At 49.8% G+C, this 23,498-nt stretch overlaps 1 protein-coding gene across 1 annotated transcript in view; it reads right to left on the reverse strand.

The window, feature by feature from the left end:
- Window positions 1-538: 538 nt before the first annotated feature.
- Window positions 539-23,498, reverse strand: part of Tmem120b (transmembrane protein 120B) — a 41,899-nt gene continuing 18,939 nt past the window's right edge. Inside the window, exons 2-12 of the mRNA XM_028765917.1 lie at window positions 20,502-20,620; window positions 18,512-18,628; window positions 16,028-16,087; window positions 15,379-15,474; window positions 12,952-13,041; window positions 3,910-3,975; window positions 3,293-3,354; window positions 2,702-2,794; window positions 2,145-2,209; window positions 1,599-1,667; window positions 539-1,214 (exon numbers count right to left, since the gene is read on the reverse strand). Coding sequence (XP_028621750.1) covers window positions 1,101-1,214; window positions 1,599-1,667; window positions 2,145-2,209; window positions 2,702-2,794; window positions 3,293-3,354; window positions 3,910-3,975; window positions 12,952-13,041; window positions 15,379-15,474; window positions 16,028-16,087; window positions 18,512-18,628; window positions 20,502-20,620 — 951 coding nt within the window. The 3' untranslated portion in view covers window positions 539-1,100. The remainder of the gene's footprint in view (window positions 1,215-1,598; window positions 1,668-2,144; window positions 2,210-2,701; window positions 2,795-3,292; window positions 3,355-3,909; window positions 3,976-12,951; window positions 13,042-15,378; window positions 15,475-16,027; window positions 16,088-18,511; window positions 18,629-20,501; window positions 20,621-23,498) is intronic.

Genomic DNA, 23,498 nt, shown 5'->3' on the forward strand with positions numbered 1-23,498 from the left:
AGGTCTCATTTTTATCACATAACTGAAGTATTTTAAAGTCCTGTGAGGACCGAATGAAACGTGTCTGAGGCGGCCAGCCGTGATAGCGGGTCTGAGCAGGCTGGGCAGGGATACAACACTCAACTGGACCTGTTTGTCCCTCCACTCTTGCTGCTGCCAGGGACCTCACAGGGTCACACCCTGGGCTGGGCCCACTTAGACCCTTCCACTCACCCCCTTCCTGCACAAACAAGAACCTCTGAGGTAAAGAGAGGAATGGGTGCCCTTCAGATAGCTGAAGCTCCAGTCACAATGAGGGTCTGGGTCCTATGCCAAGGACTCAGCAAGTCTGTGAAGGCGGCTGAAGGGTGCCAGTGAGAAACACCCAAGAGTCTGCTGGAACGCCAACAACCCACAGGCTGGGCGCCCTCTAGTGGAGGCCGTCCTTAAAACCCTGCCACTCAGCTCCAAGGGGAAAGAGACCTCGAGGTCCCAAGGAGGTTGCATCACTTTCAGGCGATTCGGGAGACACAAGGCAAGAGACTAGACAGGTAGGTTCTCTGAGAACTTAAGTATTTCCCCACCACAGAGGGTGGGGGCTGTGGGAGGCTTACAGCAGAGGTGGTGGCCCAGGGCAAGGGGGGGCTCCACAGGATGCTGAAAGTTTCATTCCACCCGGAGCCTGGGACACAGTAAGTACCAGGTCAGCTAAAGCCAACCCCAGTGAGGCACATCCAAACCCCAGTGAGGGATTCAAACGATAGGATGAGGGAGAGAGGGGTTCCCTGAGGCTTTCTGCCCCTCCCTGGGAGACAGACATAGGCCTGCCCACTGCCATTACACAGAGCTCTGGGGAAGGCCTCGGATTCCAGGGAAGCAGGGAAGACCGGATATTAAATATGATATAAATAGAAAGCTGGGACAGGTTAATACTGTGCGCACAGGCGGCCTTCACATTCCTCATGTCTGCCGGGGACCAGGGCCTTGGCCCTGCTCCCAGAGATGCTGCTGGCCCCTGAGATGCTGTTTCCCATGGCTACCGCTGACCGGCAGCCAGGGTGCTGGCTGGAATGCCCAGCAGTCTTAAGTCCCAAAGTCCCCAGGCACAAGAGTCCGGAGGTTCATGGCTGCTTTGTCTTGTTTCTGTTCTTCTTGAGTTTGGCATGGACGACTTTGAGTGTGGTCAGGAAGTTGCCGAGGAAGAGGATGAGGAAGGTGAGAGCCAGCACGAATACCTGGTCCATCCGGAGGGCAGGATCCCGCAATGCCCAGGGCAGAGGAGGAAGGAGAATTCAATTCCTCTGTGGAAGAACCCTGCCACAGCCTCAACCCCAGACTCTCAGGCAAGCTATGGGAGTGACCAGCAAATGGTGGTAGCAGGTGAATGAGGTGGGTCCCCAATCGGATGAGGCTCTAGAAGAGCGTTTAATGGGACGACCCTTCGTTCGGAGACACTGAGGGGCTCCCTGCACTGTTGAATCCCTTCCTGCTGCTTCGGGCCCCAGCAGCAAAGAAATGAGGGCTCAATAGAGTCCTCCCCAGGCCAGCCCAGTTCTAAGCTCCCTGTTCCCTACTGCCAGACAGACAGACAGACAGACGGACGGAGGGAGGCATGATACCTGCCATTCTTTGCATTCCTCGTGGCTAGAGAGCTCAAACAAGGTGACGGCATTGTAGAGCTGCCAGAACTGGAGACAAGGAGACAGGCACCACCTACCCATCAGCTTCCCTGCAGGTCCATGTGGAAAAGCCAGGGAGATGGACCAGGCCCCCCAGCATCACAAACCAGCTACCCAAGATGTGGGCATCCTGACCCCGTGAACCTGCAAGTGTCTCAGACACAGCAAGTCCTAGACCCTGAGGAGATGGGATCACGGAGACTACCTGAGGCTTTCCACCTCTCCCTCAGAGAGATGGCCCCATCCTGTGCTATGACCGCAGGCAGTGAGGACGCCCTCAGACCTCCCCCCCCCCCAGGAAGCTGTGAGGCTTGAGCATTAAATGTGTCCATTATGGGGAGCTAGAGTTGGGTGATGTTTGTATAGATGGGTACCTCATCCCAGATACCTGAGACAGATACCTTGTGAGGGAGGGGAGCCCCAAAGATCTCCTGTTCCCAGCCCAGGTCCTCCCTGACAGCGGTACCCACAAACAGAAGGACTCACGTGGCCGCAGAAGAGGAAAGGCAGGAGGAAGGTGAGGCCCCGCCACATCCAGGACTGGAACCCTTCTGTGGGGAAGAAGTAAAGAGTACGTGTGTGTGTGTGTGTGTGTGTGTGTGTGTGTGTGTGTGTGTGTGTGTGTGTATATCCACATGCGTGCATGCATGCCTGTTTAAAAAACCACAGTCTCTCTGTTACCCAGGCTGACCTCAAACTTCTGGGTTCAAGTGATCCTCCCAATTCAGCCAACCAAGTAGCTGGGACTTTATATGTCCTACCACACCCAGCCTAACACTGTAATTGTGTATATTATAAAATTCAGACCAGAAAAATAGGCATTCCAAAGGGTAGGTTCAAGGCCCAGCACTGAGGGGCCTAGAACCCTGTTGCTACCACACTTGGTGGCTGAAACAGGATCCCTGGTCAATTAGGAACAGCAAGTGGGTGAAGAACGTCTGCCCTGGATCTTCGGCATGGAGGTCTGCCACCCTTCTGATGCTGTGCCTCCACTGGGGGAGTGGACCAGCCTTCCCAAATCTACCCATTGCCTAGCTACTCACCCACTGTGAGGTCCAGGTGGTTCCTCTCCCCGAGGGCCCGCAGTCTGTAGAGACAGCCCCTCTGGTAATAGTACTGTAGAAACTGAACACAGCCTGTAGGGGGAGCACAGTACCCGGGCTCAAGGAAAACATCCTACCCAAGAAGGCCTTTCCTCCAAATCCTAGGTCCTTAAATGCAGAGTAGTGTGGGTGGGCTGGGCAGAGGAGCAGGGCGAGCATACAGGTGACCTGCTTTAATTTTGATTGTAATAATTTACCACAGCTATACTTCTATGTGACTACCTCATTTTTTAGCAGCCGCTTCCCCTCTGCGTGGGGCTACTTTTCTTTCCCATCTTCAGTTGCCTGTTGGACCCAGCATAATCCCCCACAGCTTGCCTTCCACGAGGCATTTACTGAGTGCCTACTGGAAGTCTAGGAAAAGTCCAGAGGTTTCTAATCTGGTCAGTGCTTTGCTGGGTCATGACACATCTAAGCTGTCTGTGTGCTCCAAGGGATAAAGCATGTTCGGACAGTATGGGGACAAGAGATAGACAGAGCAGATCTCGAGAAACCAGGTCCCTCTCCTCCAAGCTGGGCTTAAGTACTCACTCTGAAAAATGGAGAACGCTAAAAACTGATCACGAAACTTCTGATAAATTAGTCCATTAGGCCTGGAAAAAAAAAAAAAACAGAAAGGTGGACATGCTGTAAAACCAAGTATTCATCCATTACCCCAAAAGGAAAAGACCATTTCTGTCCTTTGTCCTCCCGAGCTGACCGAGTCACACCCATCACCCTTTCTATCTTTTTTTTTTTTGTTTTTTCGAGACAGGGTTTCTCTGTATAGCCCTGACTGTCCTGGAACTCACTCTGTAGACCAGGCTGGCCTCGAACTCTGAAATCCGCCTGCCTCTGCCTCCCAAGTGCTGGAATTAAAGGCGTGCGCCACCACCGCCCGGCCCATCACCCTTTCTAGAACAAACGGACACATTGTGGTCACTCTTGTCCCCCGTGCTGTTCCCGTCACCCGTGCCCTGGCCAACAAAAACTATGAAATAGTCCCCAGAAAGCTCCCAGCTGGCTCCACAGGACCCTGGCAGCCGGGCCTCCAGCCAGGTTTTCAGTTGACACTTGCTTTCACGACCCACAAGTCCATTTTGAGAACTCCTTTTGAGAACTCCTACCCCATGGACCAGCCCTCGATGACACCAGCGGGGAAGACTTACCAAGTCAACATCACTCCAGACAGGAACGTGGAGACATAATGGTGAGACACCCACCAGCCCTTGATTCTTGGCGAGAAGAAAGAAAGGAAGGAGCTCAGATGGAGAGAGACATGCAGGCAGCTTTCTGCTTCCTAGCCTCCATGAGCAGGGGCTGCCCTGTGGCTGAGAAATGGGCCAAACCGTACCTTAACTCTTCCTGCACAGGCACATAAACCCAAACAAACTACTTGCAAATTAGTCCAGGGAGTTTCTGTGGCCTACAGAACACATCCTTATCCGTACAGAACCCTCAAGCTCCACCTCTTCAATTCCCCAGCAGTGAGATACCCCAAGCCTAGGGTTTATGCTGGACCGAACTATGTCTCAAACTTCTACGTTGCCATCTAGTCTGGCGAGGTTAAGGGGACACATGGCAAAGGATCCAGGTTCTTTGACCTAGTGTCTCTGTAAGAGACAGACCGGGAAGATCGGAACACAGAGGGAGGGCTGTATAGAACACAGGATGGGGAGGCAGAGGCAGGCGGATTTCTTAGTTCGAGGCCAGCCTGGTCTACAGAGTGAGTTCCAGGACAGCCAGGGCTATACAGAGAAACTCTGTCTCGAAAAACCAAAAAAAAACAAAAAAACAAAAAAAAAAAAAAACCACAGGATGGGAAGGTAGCCATCTGCAACGGCAGGAGAGAGGCCCGAGATCAGCACTGATGACATTTCATGAAGGACTTCCAGCCCCCAGAGCCATAGGAAAGAAATGTCTGTTGTTTAAGATGCCCAGTGTGTATCTTGTGGCAGCAAGAGGTCCTTCGTACATGTTGTCCTTTAGGCTCCCATTTTCTTTCCTTGCTAGGCTCTGGGGTCCTAATGTGAGTTTCCGACTGGATGTAGCTTCCCCCTCAAAGCCTCTGACTACATTGCCTAAACCATCTCTACCGACAGGCGCTTTACAACAATACAAGTCTGATTTTCATTTTGTTTCTTTGTTTCCTTTTTCTTTTTTTTTTTTAAAGAACTATTTATTATATCTATGTGAATACACTGTAGCTGTCTTCAGACACACCACAAGAGGGCATCAGATGCATTATACAGACAGTTGTGAGCCACCGCGTGGATGCTGGGAATTGAACTCAGGATCTCTGGAAGAGGAAGCAATCAGTGCTCTTAACCTCTGAGCCATCTCTCCAGCCCCCCCCCTTTCTTCTTTCTTTAGACAGGGTCTCCCTGTGTAGCTCATTGTGCAGATCATGATGTCCTTGAACTCAGAGATACTCAGGCTCTGCCCGCCAAGTGTTGGGATTAAAGGCGAGTTCCACCACGCCAGGCTTTTTTTTTCCTTTAAATTTTATGTGTATAACTGTTTTGTCTTTATGATGTCTATGTAGTGTGTGTGTGTGTGTGTGTGTGTGTGTGTGTCTGTAAGCTAGAAAAGGGTGTTGGATTCTATGGAACTAGAGTTACGGACAACTAAGAGCTGCTGTGTGGGTGCTGGGAATTGAATCCCAGTCCTCTGAAAGAAGGTAGTGCTCTTAACTGCTGAGTAACCACTCCAGCCATGGCTTTATTTTCTTTATGGTGTTTATTATGTGTGATTGTTTCTCGTCTGTAATCTGAGCCTCTTTCCTATACACTTATAAGCCCCAGAGGAGCGGGGAAGGGTGACTGTGTTAAGCTCATCTGTGGCAGTGGAAACAGAGCCGCTGCTTAGTAAATGTGTAATACACACACATATGTTTGCACATGTTCGTGTACACACACACAGAGTCATAAGTTCAACGTTACCCCATACAGGCAGAGATATGACACTACAGTGGTGTCTCCCATATATCCCCAGTTAACTGCTTTCACCTGTCAGAGATCGAGGCCTGGCGTTGCATGCAGTTAAAAGTCGTGGGAATCTTATTGTGAAAAATTGGGGCTCCTTCAGCTTGGGGGTTCCTGAACCTAGTTACATCCCCCTCGGCATCAGAGCCAACCCAGGAAAGAGAAGCCGGGTTCTCAAACTTCCAAGTGCCCAGGTCCGCTTCAGGCCTCCCCGGCTTCTCCAGCTTGCCTCTGGGAAACGCTAACCAATACACTGTAGCAACCTGCTTTGCCAAAAGCATCTGGGAGCAGTAAGTTCCTTAGAGACCCGGCAATGGGAATTGGGGGGAGGGGAGGCGGGGGTTGATCTCTCCAGAACCCTCTTTAGAGAGGATTAAGGAGATGGATCCAAGGTGCTATCTCTCCAATCCCAGTACTCAGGAGGCAGAGGCAGGCCAATCTCTGTGAGTTCAAGACCAGCCTGGTCTACACAATGGGAGGCTGTTTCAAAAAAAAAAAAAAAGAAAGAAAAAAGTCAAGAGGACCTTGAGAATCTGCCCCTGGGTAAACGGGTGGGCACTAACACTTTATTCTCAACAGGAAGAAGAATCTACCACGTGCAGCTGACATGGCTCTATGTTGCCACCATTCTCAAAAGCAGGCAAACGCCATGAATGAAATAATGCCCAAAACCTGTGGCTGTGGAGAGAAGTAGCCTGAGGCCAGGCATGGTGACACACGCCTGTAATCCCAACATGCAGGTCAACACAGGAGGATCTGAGTTCAAGGCCAGCCTGGACAATATATTGGAAACTGCTCAAATATAAAGAAAGGTTAAAAGCCCTTGCTGCTCCTCTAAAGGACCCGAGTTCAGTTCCCGAGATCCACATTAGGTGTCTTGCAGCCACCTGAAACTGAAGCTACGGCCGATCCAACACCTTTGGCCTCTGTACGCACTGCTTACAGACATGCTTCAGACTTGCTCTGCACTCCTACACGTGAGTGTCACATGTCACAAAGTCAGGGTAAGACATTTACTTCTTTGTCCCCAGCAGCCCTCATGTACCTTCAGCCTTTCAGATTCTAAAGGACTCTGGCTCCAATTTCTTAACAGTAAGGGCAGTTAGCCAGATTTCAGACTTTCCACTTAACAAGCAACCAAGAGGTCTCGCTGCAACCTCCCCAGAGCTTTTCGAGGCCACGCCACAGCCCTCAGACCTTGGCTGCCCCCGGACCCCTCTGTCCTACTCTCTGCTAAAGCTCCCTGGAGAAACACTCTCTCCTGGTGTGAGAGCAGCTCCGGCTTGATGCGGACCCTGGGCAACAAGCCTGACTGAACAGCGGCTTTTAATTTCACAGCTCGCTGTGCCCAGAGCCCAGCTCTGACAGATGCCACCAATAAACACGGCTCGGTGACATCGGGTGAAACTACAAATCCACCTTCTTTCCTAGCTTGGCATTCACGAGCAAGGCATCTCCATAGCCCAAGGCTCTCTAGGCCGGCTCTCTGCGTATGTGTCAGTGTAACAGTTTCCATTGTAATAGATACTATGTGATTCAGTGCATTTAAGTGTTTTCACGGAGCTGGCAAACCATCACTACAGTCAATTTTAGACTTCTGCTTCACCCTCACTAAACCTGCACCACTGAAGGATTACTTTCTGGACCTGTTTGCTATAGAAATGCAGCTTGCAGGGGAACTGTGGGCTCCAGGAAGAGCAGGTACACCTGCGTCTGGAATGTAGGGACAGAATGTACTGCTTGCTGGGCTGTGTGGGGGAGAGCTCACTGCTTCTCTCTGCAGGACACGTTAGCATTTGCAGAGAGTGCACCAGGCACACTACTAAACACCAGGTGGCCTCTGGCTTTCTGCTTTGGATTTTCAGGGGAGCCGGTGGCATGACTTCTGTTCTACAGATTCTCTCCTTGCCCACCATTCTTAGGAAATGTTTGTTCTAAGTCTAGTCGCCCCCCCCCCCCAAAAAAAGTGGAAACTGGGGACCATATCTGGCTCTTTGCAGTCATTCTGACCCAGAAGGGAAGGCTCGTTTGCCATCTGTCAATTATCAGCCATTCTGGCTCCCAGACCTCTGCTTCCTCATGGGGTAGCACCTTCCCCACTCAGGGGTTTGAATGGAGAGGAGGAATAGCTACACTCAGCTCAGAGCCAGCCCTCTGGGTTCCGCAGCCCTCCAGCCACAGCGATTGGCTCAGAAGTCAGTAAGTGACTTGAGCCTAGCCAATCAGAAGTCTGTATCAAGACTCCTGCTGGCTCGGTGACAGGTAGATTTTCTGCTCCAGCATTGTAGACAGGAAGGCAGCCTGGGCTGTGGGGAGCAAACCAGGGGAAAGCAGGTAGCCAATGGGGCTCCTGACATTGCTGGAGCCCTTCTTCCCCCCCCTTAAACTTCCCAGATAAAGAGCAGTAAACACCCTTCAGATTTGGTCCCTGTTAGGTGGGTTTCCAATATTTACAAAACAAAAGGGAAGCTGGCTGTTTATTGAGTTAATGAGTGACACCCATTGGGGAAGGTCCATCTCAAAGTGGGACAATCCCCACCCCGCCACCCCAGACCTGCTTTCCATGACCCTAGGTACAAAGCAGGGACATTGACAAAGTTTGTGTTCATGCTTCAAGGAGCCTATCACAGGAGACCTGTGTGATTCAGGGCTGCTGTCCCAGGACACCTAGGTATCTCCAAAGACCTCTCTGTACCAAAGGGCCCAGATCTTATTCATCTCAGTAAGGCTTATGGGGTGTTTACCGAGTACCAGCCTTGCACAGGCCCTGTGGTGCTTGAAGGGTGAAAGAGAGACCAGAGGGATGGCTCAGTGGGAGGGGCACATGCTGCCAAGCCTGTCAGCCTGAATTCAATCCCCAGAGCCTGCATGGTGGAGGAGATGACTGACTCCCCCGGGCTGTACTGTTATCTCCCATGTACACACGGTGACATGTGCATACCCACATACTCGCAGACTATAAATAAAACAAATTTAAAAATTGAAGCACAACAGCATATGCACACCCACCCATATACGTGGAGACAATAAACAGATGTAAAAAATTAAGATGTATGCAGCTGCAAATGCATGCCCACACATACCTATAAGGTAAATATTAAAAACTGAGATGAACACGGTTGCACAGGCATTTCCTACATACACACAAACCACACATAAATAGACAATAAAATTAATGTAAAGAAAGTAAAGATGAAGGGAGTTGTCCACCTGCCTTGCTCCATCTCCCCACAGGCTGGCCACAGCTCCTGTAAGTCATTCTAGGAGCTAGGGCCACTGGGTCTACTCCAGCCTCCCCTCCCCCGGGCCTTGGGCTCTAGTTCCGCCACTGTATGGGACTGTGCAGGAAAACCTCTTTTAAAGTCTGTGAGTGATCCCTAGAGGCAAAGAGTGACTTATCTCAATATCTCTAACCCAGTGTCTAGCACTGAGGGAACAAATCCAATGTGTGCCGAGTGGACGTGGTGGGCGCAGCCAAGTGGACGTAGGGGCGTGGCCGAGTGGATGGGGTGGGGGGCTTGGGCATCGCAGACCCACAAACACAACAAAAGTGCTCCAAGAAACCCAGAAAAGTTCCTGCTAAACTGCGGCCAAGTGAGGTGTGATCTGGATCCACACAGCTGACACCTCAGTGCCCCTGGTGAGCTTCATCTTTCCAGGGGACCCTCTCTTGTAATTCTGTTCCTTTCTCTCCAGTAATGGCCGGTCCACAGCTAAACGTACTAAAGCAAACACAAAAACAAAGTAACTACTGCCAACGTGCTCTCAGAGGTCCTTTATTAGTTATCTGTCTCTTTGTATCTACAAATCTATATCTCCATCCATCCATCCATCCATCCACCCATCCATCCATCCATCTACCCATCCATGTGTGCACGTATGTGCCTTTGCCCAAGTGTGGAATCGCCTGGAGCTGGAGTTACCGGCAGTTGTGAGCTGCCAGATGTGAGTGTGGGGAATCCAACTGCAGGCCTCTATAAGAATAATACACGCTCTTAACCACTGAGCCATCTCTCTCCACGCCCCACCCCCACCCCAATACTCTTAAAGTGTTCAACAGAAACAATGAGACTGACAACAGGACCACAGAGACAGGAGGTAAGCAGGCAATCGGAAAGTTAAAGAAGGGGAGGGGGAAGAGAAGATGTAACTTGGTGTGATAGCACACGCATTTAATCTCGGCACTTGGGAGTCAGAAGAAAGGGGATCTCTGTGAGTTCAAGGCCAGCCTAGTCTATGTAGCTAGTTCCAGGGCAGCCAGGGCTACATAGTGAGACCCTGTTTCAACAACAACTATCAAAAAAAGAAAGTAGGAAGATTGTTGCCAGGCATGGCGGTACACACCTGTAACCTTGGCAACTGAGGCAGATAAAGCAGGGAGAACCCAGTCTGGGTTACAGTGAAGACTCCAACTCAAAAGAAAAAGAAACGAACAAATAAAATGGGGAGGGGTTGATCTGAGTCGTGAAGAACTCACAGCCCAGGTAGTACATGGAGATGGCTTCATTGGCACAGACAAGGGAGGACTGCTTGAGAAACACTGACTCTATCTACCTGCTACAGGCCCTAAGCATTGCTGTGTACCATGGGATGGCAGTTCTGGTCCTTACCTCTTGGCTCAGTGTTCAGGGTGAGAACACGCAGGGGAAGAACCTGCGGCAAGAGACAACCAGAGTGTCACATGACTTAGAGGGTAGTTGGCAGATGATGTCTCAGTGTCCCAGTTCTGGGGGTTGGGAAGGGGTGACTTTGGCTGTCCTGGAACTAGTTTTGTAGACCAGGCTGGCCTCAAACTCACAGAGATCTACCTGCCTCTGCCTCCCAAGTGCTGGGATTAAGGGCGTGTGCCACCAGGCCCAGCAGAAGACCAAGACTTAAAGACTCAGCTTTAAGGGTAAGGGGCACCTGCCTCCCCAAGCCTAACCAACCTAAGCTCAGCTCCAGGAAAGAACTGAGAACCACAAGCTATCCTTAGTCCTCCACACTTGGACCAGCGTTACACATGCCCCACCTGAGGTAAAGAAATAATTTAAAAAAGGCAGTAGGAAGGTGGGTAGGAAGTTAAGGGTCACCACAAAAAGGAACTAGACATTTAGAAAACAGGTTCTACAGGTGGAAAATCATGGATTTTTTTTTTTTTTTTTTGAGACAGGATCTCACTATGTAGCCCTGGCAGGCCTGGAATTCACAAGAGATCTACCTGCCTCTGCCTCCCGAGAACTGGGAGTAAAGGCGTGTACTACTGCTCATAGCATAATACGGATCTTTTCAGAAATATTTTAATTATGTGTATTTATTTATTATAAGTGAGAGTGTATGGAGGTCAGGAAAAAACTTTATAGTTGGTTCTCTCCTTCCACTTTGTGGGTTCCAGGAACAGGTCACGTGGTCAGGCTTTGCCTTTGCCCACCGCAATCTTGCCAGCCCCAAATCATGGAGCACTTTAAAATACTTTTTTTTTTCAGTGTTTTACTTTTTTTTAGTGTTTTTTGTTGTTGTTGTTTTTTGTTGTTTTTTGTTTTGTTTTGTTTTTGCCTGCATATAGGTGTGTGCTTTATCTGTGTGCCCAGTGTCCTCCGAGGCTAGAAGAGGGTGTTGGGTCCTCTGGGACTAGAGTTACAGATGGCTGTAGGTGCTGGGAACCAAACATGGGTCCTCTGCAAGAGTAGAAAACACTCTTAACTGCTGGGCCATCTCTCCAGTCCCCCAATCATGGATCCTGACTGGGTCCCGGGACTCTGCTCAGAGGCAGGCAGAGCTGATGGAGGATGAAGAAATCAGGGGTCTTCTTGACTTCAGGACCATTGGGAACCTCCTGATGCCTAGATTCAGACACTGACACTGAGATATGGTGACTCTCCCAAGGGACACCAAAACAGTCCAAAGAGGGGCCATAGGTTACATGGTACTCCAGAGCTGCTCAGAGACACCCTGGGATCCCCTGGGACAAGGCGCGGTTTCTACAAGACCCTCATCTCTTGTGCAAGACTTTCCAGTCCTTTCACCAAACCCCACTCACCCCGACTGTAACAGTGTTCCTCTGGTGACCCACCTCACTCCCAACACTTGCATCTATGTTGCTGATGGATCTTAGCAGAATTGGGGAGGCCGGGTCAAAGATCCCCGACCCTCAGATCCATGAGGAAATGGCAAATCCATCCCCGGCTAGGCTTGGAGAAATTACAAAGCCTTCCTTCCTGGTCCAACTACGAAAGATGATGGTATGTGCAGGAAACATCCACTGTAGCTTCCTCCCCACACCCGACACCCCACCCTCCACCCCCACCCCGGGTATTTACGGACTGAAGACTCCTTGGTCTAGCTGTATGCAACGACCACACATCTGTGTTCAACTCTGTATTATAAACACACTGAGCTTCTGGGGTGCTGCAGGTTGTTTCTCAGAGAGCCTCGTCCACCCAACCCAGTTGTTTCTTCGTGTTCATGTGTCTGTCTGTGTGTGCATGACTTTGTCTTTTCTTCATTCCTTCAGCGTCCCAGTCAGTTCCCTGGAACTGTGAGCACTCAAGCCTAGCCAATCACAGCCTTGCATTCTCTGGTAGCAAGGACTGGTTCAGAGAGGCGTGCGGTCCAGCCAGTGCCTGCTCCCAGCCGATGGAGCAAAGCTGGCGAGACTCTCGGCAGAAAGAAAACATGTCCTGTCTGCTAGGAGTGATGGCATAAACCCAGGACTGTTGGATCACCTTATATAGAGCCCAGGAATAGACAGTACCGAGTGGGGGGGGGGTGAAGGATGAGAGAGAAACCGAGTTATTACTCAGTGTCGGAGACCTTGGATAAACCCTACCTGAGGTCAGTCCCAGTGAACCTCCTGTGTTTTTCTGAGACAACGGATTTTTTTTTTTTTTTTTTTTTTTTTTTTTTTGGTTTTTCAGGACAGGGTTTCCTCTGTGTAGCCCTGGCCGTCCTAGAACTCACTCTGTAGACCAGGCTGGCCTCAAACTCAGAAATCCACCTGCCTCTGCCTCCCAAGTGCTGGGATTAAAGGCATGCGCCACCACTGCCCAGTAAGACGACAGATTTCTAATGACAGTGAATCGGACTTGGGATTTCTGTCGCTTGTCACCGAGAGACTGACCATAAGGTAGGTGACATTATGCCCACGGCATCAGGCATGGTCTCCCCCACCCTGGATGTCCACATTTCTCTTTGGCTCCCTGTCCCTCCGGTTGAGCGGCCGTCCCCACAGACCGTGCTTCTAGTTACCTGGAACCATTGCTGATGAGGATGCTCTCCCGAATGGTCAGGGTGCAGTAATACCACACGAGCAGGAAGTTGAAGATTTCGTCTGTCACCCTGCTTGGAAGAAACATCCTCCCATGAAACAGCTTGCGCTCTCCCCTCACTGAGAGGACAGCCAGGACCGGAACTGCCCAGTGTTTGCATCAATTCTTGGGTGTCTCCTCTTGCCTATGCCCAGACTCCATCCATCCATATCCCAAGATGGAGCAGAGGCTCCCTCCCTAACCATCCAGCCCACATGGCAACCGGAGCTCAACAGGTCTAAGCTATAAAGCGCCAATGACTGATGAAAGCAATGAGAGGCATGGGAGGGAGAGCTTTCTCGGAACTCAGAGCCAGCACGCTCCTGCATCATCCTGACCTCTCACTTCAGCCTCCAGAGTGGCGACATTACGTTTGCTGCTATGTTCTCTAGTTGGCGAAACTTCACTAGAGAGATCTTAGGTCTGAGACTCGTGGATAAGCAGAGGGGAGAAACAGGAAAATGCCCAGGCTCTAGGGGGAAGCTTAGACTCTGGATTAGAACATGACACAGACACTCCGCAGGCTGCCCTGGGAGGAACCCAGAGGCCTCAGTGTGAGGACTTCTGACGGCATACCAAGAACTCCAACTCTCTCCCAGAGGGGCAGATGAGCAGGCGTAACTGGTGTGCACAGCCTTTGCCCTCGGGGGCACAAGTCAGACAGTGGCAGCAGCCAGGCATGGACTAAGAGCCTGCAAGGACCTTTGTTGGGAAATTCAAGTAACCAGGACAGCAGCTGGACTCTTTCGGCAAAGTGCATGCCAGGAAATAAACCCTTGACATTTAGGCCAAATGCCTAAACCAGACTTGGCTGCCTCCCTGCTTACAGGAGAAAACCCAAGCAGAGAGGGGAATGGACCAGACCCTCCTGGTGGTATATGGTTCCTTCCTCCATCCTCAGTTCAGCACTGTCTGCCCTCCCCTTCTCTCTGATCCGTCAGTGATGAGCAGACACTGGGTACTATCACATAGTGAATGGCTATAACCCCGGGAGGTGCGGCTTGTTGTCACGTCTGACAAATGGAGAGAGTGGGGACCCCATAGGGAATCTGCCCATAGATACAACCATTCTGCCTCAAGGCCAGGATTTAAATCCAGATGGCCTGGGCTGGCTCTTTTTGTTTTTCCTGCATTAATCTCTCTATGTATCAACTGTCTCATGTATCCTCTGATGGCCTCCACTCTGAGAGCTGGGATTACAGGGGTGTACCACCACACCTGGTTCATTCAATGCTGAGGACTGACCCAAGCCCTTCTTGCATGCCAAGCAAGAACAGTGTTACATCCTGGGTCCCGTTTATTTATTTATTTTGTAGCTGAGATATAACTCACATGCCATAAAAATTTTCCCTTTGAAAGTATGTAATTTGAAGGCTGAGTAGGACAGGCCTTTCATCCCAGCACTTGGGAGGCACAGGCAGCAGATCACTGTGAATGTTGGGCCTGCCTGGTCTATGAAGTGACTTCCAGGCCAGCTAGGGCTACAAAGAGACCCTCTATCAGAGCAATAAATAGATAAATAAATAAATAAATAAATAAATAAATCCTAATTTAAAAAAATTTAAAAAGCATGTGGTTTGGTGTCTTTTGTTCATTCTGTTATACTGTTGACTAATTCCAGGGCATTTCATCACTCTCAAAAAAAAATTAATTAATTAAATTAAGAAATGCTAGTGGTGAGCTGGAGAGATGGCTCAGCAGTTAAGAGCACTGACTGCTTGTTCAATTCCCAGCAACTACGCAGTGGCTCACAAACACCTGTAATGGGATCCGATGCCCTCTTCTGGTATGTCTGAAGACATCGACAGTGTACTCACATACATGAAATAAATAAATAAATAAATTAAAAAAAAAATGCTGGTGGTGGCCTTGAATTGCTATTTCCCATTCCTGCATCCCCTGGCAAGTCCCGCCCCACTGTGTGTCTCTCTAAACCTGTTCCTCTGGACATTTCATACCAATGCACATGTACAGTACGTGTGCATGTGTACCTGTGTGCTTTCACTTAGCATGATGCTGACGAAGCCCATCCATGCTGCAGTGTGTCAGCGCTGTGCCCCATTCTGAGGCCGCCTCACATCCCAGCGTATGCACCGACCACACTAGACTCCGGCCACTGACTCCGCCCACTAACTCCACCCACGGACTCCGCCCACTACTGCATCATGAGACCCTGCCGGGCAACACCTACTCCATAAAGCTTGCTAGATGGGTACGGGGTGGACAGGAATGCTGCTTCCTGTCAGAAGTACTCCTTCCCCCACCCTACAGTAGCCATGGGTTAGGGAAACAGAAAAGACGGCCTCCCTGAGGACCCCCTCCTCACGCCCCCGTGCCCTCCCTCACACTTACCACCGCGCCCCGTTACCTGTAGTGAAGGACAAAGCGACATGCCACGGCACCCAGAAGCAGGATTATGGTCAGGTAGAGTTTAAACTTCTCATACTCGTCCTTGTAAGCAAACCTGCCACGGCAGACACCGCAGGAAACGTCTCATATGGCTGCCATCCCACCGTGTCCCACCAGCCCCTAGCCCTGCCTCTGCTGCCATATCCTGCCCATTGATCTACAGGGAAACCTAGTGAGGGAAAGAGGATCAACTACAAAAGGGCCCTGTCCCTGGGCTTTGAGGCCATGCTGGGGACAGACCTGGGTGACAGACAAGTTTTCTCTATCCTTACGTAAAGATTGCAGCAAAAACAAGGGCCAATGTCAGCTAGAAATGTCACTTAGATTTGGTTAGACAGGACTCTGTTCCCCAGGACAAACGCTGTGATAAGATTTAAGACAGAGTCGCTGTCACTCTCGTGGAAAATAGGATGGTCTATCCACAACACTGACTCTGTGAAAGTAAGGAAGCAGAGGTTCCCCCCAGGGCTCCCCCACTGAGGTAGGCAGGGTCAGGAAGCCAGACAGCCAGGGCTTCAACTGCTAACAAGTTCTGATCCGTGCAAAAACCCTAGCTTCACTCCATCATCCCAAGTACCAAGAGTCACACGGGAGCCAGGCATACTCACTTGGCCTGATTGCTGAGGAGGGTGACGTTCACATTGCCAAGAACCAGATTCAAGTAGAGCCTGGAAGGAAAGGCCTGTGAGGGTGCAACCAACACTTTTCAAGCTTAGGGAATGCACACTGAACATCTCACACCAAAACACAGGAGGCTAAGCCAGTGGTCAAACAGGCCCCACGAATGGCTGAGAACAGTGCTAACTGCATACACGACAGCATGCCCATCTGTCTCCCCCACTAAAGCTAACTTACAGGCCTTTACAGCTAATCTCCCATCCTCCTTTGCAGCCAGACGTAAGCACGTCACTAACCTGTAGCCCAAGTATGACTAACTTACAGCCAAAGAGTCAAAGGCATTTATTCAACATCCAGGTCAATTTTAAAAAGATTCTAGGCCAACAAGAGTTATTTGATAAAAGTACATGCGGCTAAGCCTGACGACCTGAGTTCGATCCCTGGAACCCACCCACACAATTGGAGAACAGAGTCCTCTGAGGTGTCAGCTAACCTCCACATACACGCCAAGACATACATGTGCCCACAAACATGCTCACACATATATAAACGCAGGAATATGAGTTTCTACTGGGCATACACACTGGAAGGGTATGATTGGGTCACAGTATATGGTAGCTGTTGAGCTGTTACAAGACATGGCAACTGGTTTTTTTGTAAAAAGAGACGATTTTCTTCCCTCCCCCTCTTTTCCCTTTCTGAGACTATGATGGTGGGGACTGTCCTTGAACTCATGAAAGAAGACAACTCCTGAGGGGTAGGGGAGCATTGGCCAGAGGAAATATGGGCCCCTTGATGATCTCATGAGCCCTTGGTTCTTAGCCTCTTATCTCTGACTCTTTATGACAGAGAGAAATCCATTCTCATGAATGTGTTCTCTCTCTCTCTCCCCTCTCTTCTTCTCTCTCTCTCTCTCTTTCCTCTCTCTCTCTCTCCCTCCTTCTCTCTCTCTCTCTCTCTTTCTCTGTATGTATGTGTGTGTGTGTGCATCTTTTACTCATATGCATATCAGTACACCACATGTGTGTACTGCTGTCAGAACCCAGAAGAGGACATCAGATCCCCTGGAACTACAATTACAGACAGTTGCCAGCCAACATGTGGGTGCTGGGAATTGAACCCAGTCCTCAGCAAGAGCAACAAGTGCTCTTAACCACAGAGTCACCAGGTGGTGGTGGCACACGCCTTTAATCCCAGCACTTGGGAGGCAGAGGCAGGCGGATTTCTGAGTTCGAGGCCAGCCTGGTCTACAGAGTGAGTTCCAGGACAGCCAGGGCTACACAGAGAAACCCTGTCTCAAAAAACCAAAAAAAAACAAAACAAAACAAAACAACAACAACAACAACAACAAAACAATGGCCAGGCAGGTAGAAGCCAGGGTAGCATTGCTGGGGGTGGGGGTGAGGGGTGACAGCTTATAGAAAAAGCCTGCCTATGAATAGAAAAAAATGTGCACAATGGAAAAGACAGTTCAAAAGAAAGCTCAGCGAGAAGAGGACTCTAACTGGATCTACCTGGCAGGATCCATCCGTCCCTGGTCTATATTCATACTAATATCTTAGCTATGAATCCCTCATAACTCTGGTCTAGCCTGTGCTACACAGACTCCCAACTAACACAACATCCCGGAAAGGGTTCGGAGAGAAAAGCTGGGGAAAAGAATTTGAGCGACACACTGCTTCACGGGTCTCCAGTGATGGAGGAGGTGCTGTTAAATGGACTGCCAACTAACTTGGGAAGTGTTTAATCCAAATACAGCAAAAAAGACAAAAGGGGGGGATGGGTGACAATGACCCAGGGCTACCGGGTGGTACCCATCTGGAGGAGGCTTACAAGCAACCTTTCCTCAGGAAAGAGCTGACTCCATGCCGGGCTGAACCCTGCTTCAAAAACAGAAAGTAGGTAAGGGCAGAGTGTGGCACACACCTGTAATTCAAGCACTCTGGAGGCAGAGGCAGGAGGATCACCATGAGTTCGAGGGCAGCTTGGTTTATAGGGAGTTCCAGGCCAGCCAGGGCAAAATAATGAGGGCCTGCCTTAAAGGGTTTAAAAAAAAAAAAAAAACAAATAAATACAGACAGGTGGGATACAGCTGAGCCTAGAACACTGCCTAGTCTGCCAGGGTGCCCTGGTTCCAATCCCTGAGGGAAACAAAAGGCGGGGGGACGACACCCCAATGTAATACAGTAGATTGTTGAGGACACAGTCACTGCTGCCTCAGGCATGTCCAGGACAATTCTGGGCATGTAAAATGCACTCACTACATGTTGGTTCTCTCTCTTGAGAGAACACTTTCCTTCTACCCCAGGTGGTACACGCAGGTACCAGGTGCCAGCTCAAACTGCCCTAGGGACGTCACTCCCGGCCACAAGAGAAGGACTGCAGCTCCTCCTTGACCTGTTCTCCCCAGTCCTGGGACTCTCACACCCCAGCAGGGCGTGGGGGCCTGCAGCAGGAAATCAGAAGGCTCGTACCCATTCTTCTTCGGTAGGTAGGCCTCCATGTCGAAGAAGATGTTCTGCCGCTCCTTAATGTTGGCCGCCATCTGCTGGATGAGCTCCGCCTCCTCGTGGCTGGAATGGCGCTTATACCTGTAACAGGAGGGATGCTGAGCTCCTGTAGCCTCAGTGATGTCCTCCAATCTCTGCCTCCCTTCCCATAACCGGCGGATAAGGATGACATCCATCGCCGGGTGGTGGTGGCACACACCTTTAATCCCAGCACTTGGGAGGCAGAGGCAGGCAGATTTCTGAGTTCGAGGCCAGCCTGGTCTACAGAGTGAGTTCCAGGACAGCCAGAGCTATACAGAGAAACCCTGTCTCGAAAAACTTAAAAAAAAAAAAAAAAAAAAAAAGAATGACATCCATCGGGGTACTTCACAAACAGTAGCTATGTAGGGTTGGAGAGATGGCTCAGTGGTTAAGAGCACTGACTGCTCTTCCAGAGGTCCTGAATTCAATTCCCAGCAACCATACGGTGCCTCACAACCATCTGTAATGAGATCCAATACCCTCTTCTGGTATATCTGAAGACAGTGACAGTGTACTAACACATATAAAATAAATAAATCTTCAAAAAAAGAAAAACAAAAAAAAAACAGTAGCTATGTAAAGGTCACGTAAGTAGACACTGTGAAGCGTCTGGAATAGTACTCAGCACACAGTAGCTGGCTGTGCTGAACTGTTTTCTTCTACTGTAACAGAATTCAAAGATTCCTAAGAGGACTGAGAGGCAGGAGATAGTATAGCCATCAGCCCATCACGGTCTTCCTGTTGCCCTTGGGAGAGAGGCAACTCTCAAAACAAGAAAAGCTGGAGGTGGGTATGGTGGCATGCACTTGTAAACCCAACACTCAGGAGGCTCACATTCACATTCAGGGTAAGCCAAGTGTGGTGGAACACACACTCAGAGGAGGCAGGGGCAAGCCAAATGTGGTGGCGCATGCTATTAATCCTAGCACTCAGGAGGCAGAGGCTGGTAGATCTCTGAGTTGAAAGTCAGCCTGATCTACAGAGTTTTAAGACAGCCAGGGGTCCACAGAGAAACCGGCTCAAAAAACCTAAACAGATAGATAGACAGACAGACAGACAGACAATAAGAAGAAGCGGAGAGGAAGCGGAAGTAGCAGCAGCAGAGGTACTTGGGAGGTGGAGGCGGGTCTGAGTTCAGGTCATGCTTGGATATAGCCCGTGTGAGGCCAGTTTGGGCTACCTGAGACCCTGTCTTTAAAGATCAAGAAAAAGAGAACCATATTGGGAGATCCCACGCCCTGGAACAGGAGGCTTCCTCAGTCTAGGACCCTAGCTCATGGGTCATCCCTCCTCAGCTGATGCTTCTTGTGGTAAAGCCAAGCAGTGTCTGCAGATATTCCAGGAGTCACAGCAGAGCTGGGAAGCTCTACTGGTATTTACTGGGGTTCTGATGGGTACCCATACTGTCCAAACAGTCAGACCAACAGACAATTAGTAATAAGACTAAAAAAGCCCCAGATTCCTCAGTCAGGAAGACTGGAGGGTCTAAGCTCAGCTCGCAAATGGCCACCTAAGTGACTTACCTCAGTGACCAAGAGAGCAAAGCCAACCCAGGGTAAAGCAGGACTCAGAGGAAAAAAACAGAGTCCTACAAACACACTTTGACCCCTGGATCTACTGATGCCTGAAGCCACCTCTGGTTTTTTTTTTTCCATTAAAAATTTCCATTTTCTTCTGAAACCAGTTTTGAGTTGAGTTTCTGTCCCTTAGAACGAGGGGAGGGCTGGGGTGTGGCTCTGTTTATAGAGCACTCACCTTACATGTGCAAAGCCCTGGGCTCCAACTCAGAGAAGCCAGGACTGTGTAAACCAGACTCAGCAGCTGACATCTGTAATCCCAACTCAGGAGGGGAGGAAGGCAGGTCAGAGACTCAAGGTCACCCTCAGCTCCCTATAGAGACCCGGGGCGAGCTTTCAAGCCTTGGCCCCCTTACCTCTGGAGAATGTGCTTCAGGTCCTTGAGGTGCTTCTTCTGCTTGCTGATAGAAGTACTGCACAGTGTCTGCAGTGCTGTCAGCTCCTCCAGCTTCTGTTTGTAGATCCTGTGTGTCTCCTGGAGGAAGAAGCAACACAGCCGGAGGGTGAACCTCGTACACGACGGGAGAGGTCTGGGGGTCGGGGGGCTAGGGAGAGGACACTATGACGGTACAGCTATCAAGGATGACGCTTTGAAAATTAGGACTTTGACTGACCAAGGAAAGAGGCAGGTGTGTGGTAAGTGTTGGATTTCCACAGCTGCTAGTCCTGATTTTTTTAAAATATTTATTTTATTATATAATGTATGAGTACACTGTAGCTGTCTTCAGACACACACCAGAAGAGGGCATCAGATCCCATTACATATGGTTGTGACCCACCATGTGGTTGCTGGGAATTGAACTCAGGACCTCTGGAAGAGCAGTTAGTGCTCTTAACCACTGAGCCATCTTTCCAGCTGCAGCTGCTGCCACCTCCTCCTCCCTCCTCCTCCTTCTTCTAAGATAGAGTCTCTCTATGTCACCCTGGCTATCCTAGAGGTAAGTCACTTAGGTGGCCATTAAGTATGTCACTGTGTAGGCTGGGTGATGGTGGCACACGTCTTTAATCCTAGCACTCAAGAGGCATAAGCAGGCAGATTTCTGAGTTCAAGGCCAGCCTCGTCTACAGAGTGAGTTACAGGACAGCCAGGGCTACACAAAGAAACCCTGTCTCAAAAAAAAACAAAACAAAACAAAAAATCACTGTGTAGACCAGGCTGTCCTTGAACAAACAGAGATCCCCCAGCTTCTGCCTCCCAAGTGCTGTGATTAACAGCATGGGCCCATCTCATTCTTCCGTATGTTAACAAAACAGGGTGTAGAAGGGTTGCCATGCAGTGTGTGTGTTTGTGTGTGTGTGTGTGTGTGTGTGTGTGTGTGTGTACTGAGAACAGTATTTTGTACACTCTAGGTACAATTTCGACATCCTCAGCCTCCTTGCCAATTCTTCTTTCTTGATTTTGTGAAGCCAGGTTTCCCGTATCCCAGGATGGTGTTGAACTCACCATGTAACTGAGGATGAACTCTCTTGAGTATGAGGATCACAGCCTCGTGCCAATACACCCAGTCCATGTGGTACCCAGTCCACGTGGTACCGAGAATCAAGCCCAGGGCTGTGTGCATGCTAGGCATACACTGTACCAGCCGAGCTACGTCCCCAGCCTACCCCTTCTCACTTACACCCTACATGATTTGGAAGAAAGTAAGGTGCCCAGTTCTGGCCAATCATTATCCAATCTAGTCTCCTGATTGGTTCACAGGCAAACACATGGTTCCTGCTGACCTAATGAGAACCAGTCCTGGGACTTTAGAAGAAAGGGTTAGATGAGATGCTTTTTCCCCCCAGGTGGAAGCCAGACCTCTGGTCCAAGCAGGTCAAACCGAGAAAGAGAGTCAGGGGTGATAAGTTGAAATTCTCACAGAATTGGCTATGGCAAGTGTTTGCTGTTCAAAGGTGCATGTGCTGGCTCCTCAATGCCATGGTATCGAGATGTACTGGGATCTTTAAGAGCTGGGAACTCGTGAGATGTGACTAAAACACAGGGGTTGGTCAGCTAAGTCTCATGGGACCAGATCAGTACTCACAAGACCGACTGTGACATTAAGTCAGGTACTCTTCCCTCAGTCTCTCAGCACATCCTCCTCTGTATGCACCCGCTCACCCACTACTCTGATCACATTCCATCTTATAAGATACACATCGTGACCCTCGCCAGATGTGGCCCCTGAGCTGGGTTCAGCCTTCAGAACTGTGAACCACGGCAGACCTCTTTTCCTTACACTTTTCCTCAAGTGTTTTATGGTGACAACCTGACATGGATTCCAGCTCTTGGGCTTGTGTCGTGGGTTGTATGGACTGTAAGCTCCTTCCTACTTACTGTTCACTTTGGGTTTCTGATCTTTCACTGTGAAGAGAGAGCTCCCATCTCCTCCCTAAAAGCCATCTTCCCTTCCCCAGATGACATCACTCAATAAACTTGGCATTTCATTCTTGGAAATAACCCCAAGTCATAACAGGAGGCTTATCCTGATGCTGGGCGAAAGGAACACAGTAGGTTCTCAAATTGCTGCCACACTCAGCTCCTAATATGTAATGACCATGGAGGTGGCAGGAGCCGAAAGGAGGACACAGAACATGAGGCTAAAATCAGTGAGCAGTGGACAGAGTTCAAAGAACCATTTCTCTTCTTTCTCCCTTTTCTTCCTTCCTTCCTTTTTCCTTCCTTCCTCTTTCCTTCCTTCCTTCTTTTTTTTTTCAAACAGCATCTCACTGTAGAGCCCTGACTGACCTGTCACTCTATGCAGACAGGAATGATCTCAAACTCAAGAGATCTGGACGTCTCCGTGTCCCAAGTGTTGGGATCAAAGGTATGTGCCACCGTGCCGGCTTAAACAGCCATTTTCTTAGCTGACACAAAAGTGTATTTAGCAGAGAGGGAAAGGAGTGGGTACCAAGTAGAGTCTAAACTATTGTGTCTGCCAGGCAAGAGAGGAAGTTAAAGCAGGAAACTAGGAAGAAGGAAGAAAAATAGAAAACAGAGTATGAATGAAGGGTATACTTACAGTCTGAGCTCTCAGGGGGCGGGGTGGGGGCAGGGCCGGGGCAGGCAGATCATGTCTAGTTCAAGCCAAGCTTGGTCTATATAGCAGGTTGTAGGCCAGACAGGACTGCATAGTGAGACCACAGCTCAAAAATGGAAACAAACAAACAAACAAACAAAAACAAAAACAAACCCCGGCCGGGCAGTGGTGGCACACGCCTTTAATCCCAGCACTTGGGAGGCAGAGGCAGGCGGATTTCTGAGTTCGAGAGTTCGAGGCTAGCCTGGTCTACAGAGTGAGTTCCAGAACAGCCAGGGCTACACAGAGAAACCCTGTCTCGAAAAACAAAACCAAAAAAAAAAAAAAAAAAAA

Source organism: Grammomys surdaster, unplaced genomic scaffold (genome assembly GCF_004785775.1).
Source record: "Grammomys surdaster isolate TR1022 unplaced genomic scaffold, NIH_TR_1.0 166, whole genome shotgun sequence".
NCBI classification, from domain to species: Eukaryota; Metazoa; Chordata; class Mammalia; order Rodentia; family Muridae; genus Grammomys; species Grammomys surdaster.